The sequence below is a fragment of the Eleutherodactylus coqui genome, chromosome 8 (assembly GCF_035609145.1).
Source record: "Eleutherodactylus coqui strain aEleCoq1 chromosome 8, aEleCoq1.hap1, whole genome shotgun sequence".
Lineage (NCBI taxonomy): Eukaryota > Metazoa > Chordata > Amphibia > Anura > Eleutherodactylidae > Eleutherodactylus > Eleutherodactylus coqui.
Genome location: NC_089844.1, coordinates 185,323,731 through 185,333,478, shown reverse-complemented (window position 1 = coordinate 185,333,478; position 9,748 = coordinate 185,323,731). Strand labels below are relative to the sequence as shown.

Below are 9,748 nucleotides of genomic sequence, written 5' to 3'. Positions count from 1 at the left end.
AGATTGTTCTTACACGACCAGATAGAAATTGCGGATTCCACATGAGTTTGATCCACGGTAATACGCAGATCAACCAAATACACTGGATTACACAATTCTGCTCACATTAGCGGGTCAAAATTACGTAATTGACTCACAGAAAGCAGAACGCAGCATGTTCTATTTTACCATGGATATCCGCAGCATAGAGCCCATTGTGTTCCATGGTCGTGGATATACCCGCTGCCCATACGCAACTACATTGTGTGCGGGCTGCGGGTACCCTTATCATCGCTAAGTGACGGTGCGGGAAATACAAACAAAAAAAAAGTGTACTGCGAATGACCGCCTGTGTGAGTAGGCAGTTATGCGCAGTACATTACACGGATGTACACAGGGCCTTGGTCAGCCTCACAGCTGGGATTCGCTGCGGGCCTCCACAAGGGGATTCCACATCCGGCCGTGTGAGCCCGGCGTTATTCAGAGCGCTACCTGTAATACGCAATTTACAAGAAGCCCCGGGAACGCTCGCCTTCCTGCAGTTCCAGGAGCAGCTTGTTGAGCGCCTTCTGTGTGAGACCGCCACACCTCAGCAAGCTTACGAAGTCTAACAGAGCGCCACGTTTTAAACCCCATACCCGCTACTGAGGTCAGGAAATACCCCCCAAAAAAGCATGGGAAGAGGGATACCCAATTTTCTTACCCCATGTCCCCATTCCAACCAGCCTCCATAATTACTCCTGTCTTAGAACATACCACACAGTTTACATTATTACTTTTATCTAAGATTATCGAGAACCCCAAAAAATGGGAATGGGGGGATTATTTTTAGGAAGTCCATTTTTTCTGCATAAGTTGGCAATGGGGCCTAGAATTTAATCAGTTGTGCGTTGAAATCCAATGTATGTTCCCTCCATTATAGGCCTAGGCATGTGTCCTGTAAGCAGATTGGGGCCACAATGGCTATGGTTCTGAACACGGGATAAACGTAAATTCATATGTGTGCTGTACAAAAATAGCTGTTTTGAAAATGACACAATTGGCAAAAAATGAAAATCACAATTTTTTTTCCTTCTCTTTGCTTAGATTCATTCAAAAACTGTGGGGTTGAAATATGCAGTACACCCCGAAAGGAATTCTTTAAGGGGTCTGGTTTTCAAAATTGGGTCATTTGTGGGGGTTCTTTATCGTTTTGGACGCTCAAGGGCTCTACAAGTGGGCAATTGGGCCTAGAATTTATTCAGTTGTGCCCTGAAATCCAACGGGTGCTCCTTCCATTATAGGCCTAGCCATGTGTCTTGTAAGTAGGTTAGGGCCACAATGGGTATGTCTCTGAACACAGGACTAATGGGCGTATCTATTTTGGGGTGCACATTTTCACTTATATGTGTGCTGTACAAAAAAAAATGTTTTTAAATTGACAGAATTGCAAAAAAAATGAAAATCGTAATTATTTCCTTCTGCTTTGCTTAGATTCATTCAAAAACTGTGGGGCCAAAATACACAGTACACGCCTAGATGAATTTGTTAAGGGGTCTAGTTTTCAAAATGGGGTCAATTGTGGGGGTATCTATCATTCTGACACCTATGAGCCTTTGCAATCTTGGCTTGGTGCAGGAAAACAAAGTGTTCCTCAAAATGTTCATAATCAATGTTAAATTTGTACGTCTCCTAAATGGTTAAAAAAAAACAAAGGTTTTTCGAATGTGCATCCAAAATAAAGTAATCAGATGGAAATATATATTATCAAACATGTGTACAGTCTGTTTGCACATATTTGAGATATTGCAATTGAAAATGTAAAAAAATTATGATTTTTAGAAAAGTTTCCCAATTTTGGTGCTTTTAATAAATATACACAAATTCTATCAGACTACTTTTATCCCCTAAATGAAGTACAACATGTAGTGAAAAAACAATGTCAGAATCACTTGGATATGCAAAACCTTTACGGAGTCATTCTATTTTAAAGTGACACATGTCAGATTTCCAAAATTTAATCATTAAGGCACAACCAGGCTTGGTCACCAGGGGGTTAAAGGGCAGAACCCCATTCTTGGACACAGTGTGGCCTAAGTATTCAATTTCCCATGTGAATAAGTGACACCTTTTCAATTTAATCTTCAGGCCATGGACTTGCAAACTCTCCAGCTTTTTCTACAATCGCTTCAGATGCTCTTTGAAGGTGAAAGAGTACAAAATTATGTCATCCAGATACATAAAGGTGGCTTCGAAGTTGACATCCTCAAGACACTTTTTCATTAGTCCCTGAAAGGTACTAGGCCTGTTGGTCAGTGTGAACGGATATGGTTGAGCTTATAGTTCCATTGGTAGGACACACGCTGTCTTTGCCTTTCTTTCTTTGCAAAGGGCACTTGTCAATATCCACCAGCAAGGTCATGGGTTGAGAAGTACTTAGCTTTCCTCAGGGTAAAGAGGGAGGCTTCAATCCGTGTCAGTGAGTAGGAATATCAGATGGTGTAAGGGTTGAATTTGCGATAATCTACACATAACTGGATACTCTCTTCTTCTTTACAATCACTATTGGAGTGGCCTTCGGACTCTGGCTACTCTGGATGACTTCAGAATTCGACATTTGACTTAACAGGTTCTTCACTTCATCATACAAATTTGGTGAGATCTGCCGGTACTACAGCCAACGTTCATGGCCAATGGGGCATCCTAGCCCAATTCTCCAAGTCCCACAGGCTTTAGTATAACTTCAATTCCATCCAATCGTCGATTCATTCTAGCTGGCAAGGTCAGGATTGTTTCATGGTGGGGAGGTAAGATGAGAACAGCTTGTCCAAGGGTCCACAGCCTTCCAGTGCCATTGCCTGTGTCCGGGAATGCTTGTTTGCATTCCACATGCTTGTATCAGTTGCTGCAAAGCTTTCTGTATCGGGTGTTGGGGTGTGACTTGTTTCTAGTTTCTGGGCCCTCGTTTGGTGAACAGAATTTGATCTAAATCTTGTAATATGTTTATGCCCAGGATCACAGGCATGTCTTCTTGTCAATGTCTTATCCACATATTCATACTTTCCTCCAGGCAACTCCTGAAATAGGAACTGGCAAATGTTTGCCTGCAGTCAGCTGCATCACATTTTCTCTTTCAGGTTTGACCAAGGCCTGGAACTGTCCATTAAAGACGGTTCCTGGCATCGTCATTACTTGCCAACCTGCATCCATGAGGCAATCAACCCCATTTTCTTCAAATTCATCTCAAATCATTGGGCATTGAGCAACTAAGTTACCATGGTAAGATGGGAGAATGGGGCAGCGCTCCCTCTTACATGGCATTGCCAGGGCAGATCAGGCATTAGTTTGTGAAACATTTTACACTATAGAGAGCATGCACCAAAAGTAACACCAACAGCAAAATTTGCACCATGTTAAGGATAAAATAAAGCAGAAGAGACGCTTCTTGTATTGAAGCTATACACTATATTGAAAAAAGGGCACACATAGAAGGTGATGAAATTGGATTTTATTTACAATTATTTAATGTGGTAATGGGCAGCCTTTGGCCTTAATGACTGCAGTAACCTTTTAGGCTACTTTCCACCAAATCCCCTTAGAGGGGTGGAGGGATTTGCCTACATTCGTCAAGCAGAACTTCAAATAGTGATGTGGGAGATAATTGGTGTGTTGGACACGCAGATACGGTGTTCAAGTTCATCCCAAAGATGCTTAATAGAATTAAGATCTAGACTTTGGGATGGCCAATGAAGTTTGCAGACGTGTTGCTCCTCAAACCAAGCCTCAACACTGCATGCTGTATGACATGGCGTTCGGTGATGTTCGTAGAAGCACAGAGCTGTACCAAAGTATTGCCGCAGGGAAGGTAATACCACATTATCCACAATGTCTGTGTACCCATTGGCGTTGAGGGTGGACTTCACTATAACCAACAGCCCTATTCCTTCCCAACAGAAGCACCCCCACACCATAACTGAACCTCCTTCAGATTTCACTGTTGGCATGATGCAGTTGCATAGAAACCGTTCTCCAGGCAACTGTCACACCCAAAGGGGTAACTTGAAGCTTCTGGGCCCCAATGCGAAATCTGTAACAGGGCCGCAACTATAATGCTTTATTCATAGTACTGGGCTTCCTATATGGAGAAGAGAGGCCTTATGGGCCCCCTAAGGCTCCTGGGCCCGGGTGCAGCCGCATCCCCTGCATCCCCTATAGTTACGCCCTTGGTCACACCCAAGTGTGGCCATTAATGGACTTTGGAAGGTTCAAAAGTGCTGCAATGTCTCTACTGATAGGTTGCTCAGATGACATCTCACCACCATACCTGTTGTGAACTGTACACCTGGTGATATCAAGTGGTTTCTCTACTAGGATATACCTGTGTGATCTTCTCCTTTATACCTAATGCTCACAGCACAGAATGGGTGTGGTATGATGTGTGTATGTGTGTGGATAAGGCGGGGGCAATACTTGTGTCAACATATTGGAATTGTCAATTACAGGTCAGCATATAGTGTTAGGCTAAGTGTAGATCACGTTTGCTGTAGTGGCCCAGTACATGCTTTCTTGGCCCCCTCCATAATGTCGTACATGTCATGTCTTATGTAGATGCTCTGTGCAAATCTGTCTAGTCATTCTGCTACGTGTATTGCACAGCTGCAATATGTGATGGGTTAAGTGTTTGCAAGAGCCTGCAGATTGCCTATGAATGTATCAATCTATGTCCTGTCACGTGGTATGAGTGATGCTATAAATGTGAGTGCTTGAAAGCAGAAAAGGAGTTCCATGTCTTCTGGAGTCAGAGTCAGGAGGTCCTGCCACACGGGGGTACCTTCAACCCTCATGCAGTGAAGCATGGAAGAGGAGGAGAGGTTCCCTGGATTGACTGTTCAAGCATGAGAGAAGAGTGAGCCCCAAAGAGAGAGAGCATGAGCAAATCGTGAGTGTGTTCTTCCCAAGGCGTAGTGTAGAGGTACTCGTCTTCAAGTCACACACACCTGAGTGTCCTGAAGTCTGAGACCGCCAGGTGGAGGTATTCTTCTTCAATTGTTCACGCCCAAGCATGCTAAAGTCTAGGACTGCTGGGCGGAGTTACGCATCTTCAATTGTTCACGCCCAAGCGTCCTGAAGTCTGGGACCTCTGGGTGGAGGTGCGCATCTTCAATTGTTCACGCCCAAGTGTCCTAAATTCTGGGACCTCCGGGCGGAGGTACGCATATTCAATTGTTTACGCCCAAGCGTCCTGAAGTCTGGAACCGCTGAGTGGAGGTACGCATCTTCAGTTGTTCACACACAGGCGTCCTGAAGTCTGGGATCACCGTGTGAAGGTACTCTTACTCAATTCTGTCTAAATGCCTGCACTTGGAATATTTTCTACCTTGCCTTGTACTGTTGGAGTTGTATTGAAGTAAAGTTTTGCCAGGCCCTGACCGTTCCCAGGGACCTGCGGTATGTTATATCTGTATGCCAATCCTTTATTCTCTGCTGAAAGTCATTCCGGTGTGTAGCGGAACTGTGGCGTCACCCATGACAACTACTATCCCTGTTCTACTATTTATTGGCCATCCCTCTCCTAGGGGTGTCCAGAAGAGGCTTAGCGCTGCCCTGGCCAAGGCTACGTGCGTCCCTCCGGGAGCATGTCTTACCCTCCCCGCTCCTCAATGTATGCACTGTGTCGGGGCTCTCCCTACGGGACACTGCATTGGCGATTACATTTGGTCTAGATGTATGTAAGAGTATTTCCAGTTAAACGGTATACTACACGACTTTTGTATTTAAATTCTGTTACATCGGAAAAGTTGCCGACAAATTACAGAAGAGTTGAGGCCATGACGCTGACCGTCCACATGTGTGCCAATAAGAGGTTTTTTTGACACCCTTTAGGTTATAAAAGTATATAGACGTGTAATATTTGCTGTAAAAAGTAATATACCGCAATAAAATCAATATAAAGTACTGCGCTGTACAAGGTTCCCTATAAGGACATGCACACCAGAAAGAGTATTGGTGATAGACAGTGTCAGTAATCTATAGAACATCCTTTCTTAACATTTGCTCAGATCACTTTCTTGTAATGTGTAGTATTAGAGCAATAAGAAAGGCTGGAGGAAGAGAGTCATTTAGATTTGGGTTGTTTACCATCAATCAGACTCTGCTTGGCAGGGACTGGATGACTATAAGCCTGCACAAGCTGAAAGGGGCAGGAAAACTCGGGAAGGCTGCATTCTTCCTATTTAAAGCTGCAACACTTCAAAAAAGGTCTTGTTTGCAGACTTTGTCTTGGAGCTCACAGCAAAGAAAGATATACTGATAGCTTAATGGTGCTAAGGAGATCCTAACCCGAAGGAGAGCCCATGTCTATCAAATAGACACTATGAATTTAATACAGAAAGGGAATTTGATCACTTTTATACTTTTAGCAGGGCACATTCTAGCTGTACAAGCTCAAGATGAAGAAAGTGGTAAGTGAGCAACTGAGACTTTCTGTGACTTGGGATTTCCTCGGAGTTGGGAGCAGACTTTCTGAACTTTTCTGTGTTTTTGGCTCTTTTCTTTAACAATGGGCACTTATGTACTGAATATTTGTGGTTTTATAGGAGTTGCACACTTTGGCTTCTCTGGAAGCTGCTGGAATGTCCTTGCCATGTAGAGGAGTGCATGGCACTGATGAGATAGGACAATAGTTCTTGGTTGTTAACTGCGGAGGGCAGATGGAGCCGATGGCTGAGGATGTTCGGGGCAGAGCTGCTTGCTGAGTTTTCTCTGCAGCTCACATATCCAGCTAGGGTGGAGTCCTTGCCTTGTCTTCAGGCTTTTTCTTTGTTGAGAAAGAATTCCCTTGTCTATCTTTTGATGACTTTCCATATACATTGTACTTTGCAGTCATCTTATGTTAAGCAAAATGTATCAATCTATTCATCCTATTTCAATGTTTCTTTACTGACACTTCATTAATTCCTGACTTCCACTTGACATCTGCCAGTTTCATTCTTTGCTCTCTTTGATTGTTTCTTGCAGACTTTTTAAGGCTAAGTGACACTTTGAGCTTTTCCAGAAGGCGCTTTCACACAGTGCGGAATTAGCTAAAGACATGCAGATTTGGGTGCAGAATTTTCTGCGTCTTCAGGTGCGTCTTCAGAATAATTCTGCACTTTGTGAAAGCACCCTCAGATCCCCCTTAAGGATTTTCTTTACATTGCCTTCCCCTTGGACTTGCTTATCATACCATAGCAAAGACAATGAGTGAATATTAGACCTCAGTCCTCAATTAGCCCTATTTAGGCATTTGACACGTTCTTTCACTAGATGATGTGCAGTAGTAAAGTATGATCAACACATTTGCATTCTAATGAATCGACTTGGATTTACACTCTGTGGAGCCATAGCAGGACGACGACATCGATCTAGAAGAATAGCTTTTGGGTTATGAAGTGACTGCCAGGAGTTCATTTTTTAAAGTGGAACGTATGGAACATTTTGTGACGTTTTATTTTAACATTTGTAAGTAATTAGGTGAAGGGGGAGACTGGAAAATCTCTTAAGTAACTTTCCCATATACAGTCATGCGTATAACACATGTACAATATGGGGGATGTTACACCTACGGAGGTCGGCCAGCACTCTAATGATTAGAACAGTTGGCCGGACAGTTACGTCATGGGTCATTTATTCCAAACTGAACCATGTCATTGGCCCCTTATGTGACTTAACTCACTCGAAAAACCTACAGCTGCCCATAATGTGAGGCATTAAGCAAATAACTGAAGGTTTACTGCAGTTCATGCTTTATTGAATGGACGTCTTGCAATGAGAAGCTGATTCATTACGGATGTCACAAAGTTTAACTTGACTGTGATAATAGTGAGCCATTGAAAAGCTATTGTTCTCTTATCTTACCACAACAAAGACCACTGTAAAAGCAACTGAAAGAGCAAATAAACTGCGGCACAGCAAGTTATCTTAGTGTGTCACGGGTCAAGGTAAACTTTGCCACATCTGTTCACCTCTAAAAAAATTGTCTTTGTTCTTCATTGTTAATAAAGGCTTTGATGTTTACTGATATTAGTATCCCAACTGATATATAATGCAGGTACGAATATCATCTACTATATCCTATATGTCTTCATGGTTGGGATTCTTAAAGTACTCTGATTAAAGATTTAGGCTCCTAAGTTTCAAAGCCTGACCCCTTACTGAGGTTGGATCTATGCTTCCTTCCTTCTGGGCGCAGTGTCTTTGCAGGACTCCTTTCCACAGCCAATGCCACATACCTACAGCAGGGGGCATCCAGCCTGAAGGGGGCGTCTTACATTTTAGAATAGGAAGAGTTGGATGAACTAATACTAGAAGCTCCTGTCCTGGGATGGGAAGAGAGAATTGTCGTATTCTGAACCAGCACCAGGAGGGGGCCTCATTCTGATTTTGCATCGTTTATAATAGAAGGACTCGTGGGCTCAAGGGCTCAACAAGGCGGTATTTCTAGATGGAAGAGTCGCTGAGACCCACTTAGTGCTATTATGAATAGGTTGTAGTCGAGTATGTGCAATATATATATGTGTGTATGTTTATGGCCTGTCCTAAGCTATATGAGGAGGGCCATGGAAGGGTGGCAGGATATATTTGGTTTATGCTTTTTGCAGTGGCAGCTGTATAGGAAAGTGTAATGGACTAGCAGCCTATACTCTACTTGTCCAGCAGATGTCTAAAGAGCACTTTTATGTCATCTGATAGGCGACTAGGGGTATGCGAACCTGTTCAGCATATGTGCTGGGAGCATTTATGGCGAATGTGCATACCATATGTGCTGCGAACGTATCCTTAGCCATCACTTGTATAATGAGCAGAATCTGCAATATATACCCTAACTAGATAGCAGATTTCTGGTCTGTGCCATAACTGTGGCAGCCACAATGGCTCATGCTACATGAATATCACCAATGTGAACTTCAGAGCTACCAGTACCCGGCAGTATACGCCTAAACTAGTACCACTAACACTAGAACTTTATGCTATATCATGGGGTTCGGAACTTTGTTTATGCAACGTTGCTACATTATCCAAGCAGGCCGAGATACAAGTAAACAAACACCAATATGGGTCATAGGAGGCGGATGACTATTAGTAGGACACGATTCCCATAGTTCTGGGGGATCTGATGTTGGACTGATTGCCTGCTACGGGTTATAAATCTCTCTGGAATTCGCATCTGCTGGCTTCTATCCTTCCAGGCATCTCGCAGGGTTAAATTGCTGCTTCTCATGGAGTTTGTTGTAACATGTAATGCTGGCCAGAGGTTACAAACTTTACATGCAACCAATAAAGTCGCTGGCTTCCTGTCTTATGACGTAATGGGTTGATGAATGTTGTAGCAACAAAGCTGGATGAGAGATCTCTGGAGAAAGACGATGCGTCGCACAAAGAAGAGACACCGAGGAGCTCTATTGCTTTATTAGTACTTGGATTAAACATGCTTTTACAATGTAAACACCACAATGTTGACTGTTTATAGAAACTTTTGACATGTCTGAAGTTTTGATTGGTGGAGGGTGTAAGTGCCGACACTCCTCGGGGAGGAGCCTATATGCGCATGCGCTCATCTCTACCAGGATGAGCAAGACTCTCTTTTTTCTGCATGTGGCTCTCAGATCCTCCATATGTGGCAACAGGGCTGTTATGCCACTACTGAAGCTTAGATCTAGGGTCAAGGCAATCTCATTTGCAGTTGGTACCAGACTGGGCCGGTTCCAGGTTAATGCGGGCTCTTGGTTGACAGAGTCCCAGTAGACCCCTT

General features: G+C 43.5%; 1 protein-coding gene across 1 annotated transcript in view; it reads left to right on the top strand.

Annotated features, from left to right (window-relative positions):
* Positions 1 to 6,208: 6,208 nt before the first annotated feature.
* Positions 6,209 to 9,748, top strand: part of COL5A2 (collagen type V alpha 2 chain) — a 145,408-nt gene continuing 141,868 nt past the window's right edge. The window contains exon 1 of the mRNA XM_066577088.1: positions 6,209 to 6,419. Within this exon, the coding sequence (XP_066433185.1) occupies positions 6,332 to 6,419 (88 nt within the window). The 5' untranslated portion in view covers positions 6,209 to 6,331. The remainder of the gene's footprint in view (positions 6,420 to 9,748) is intronic.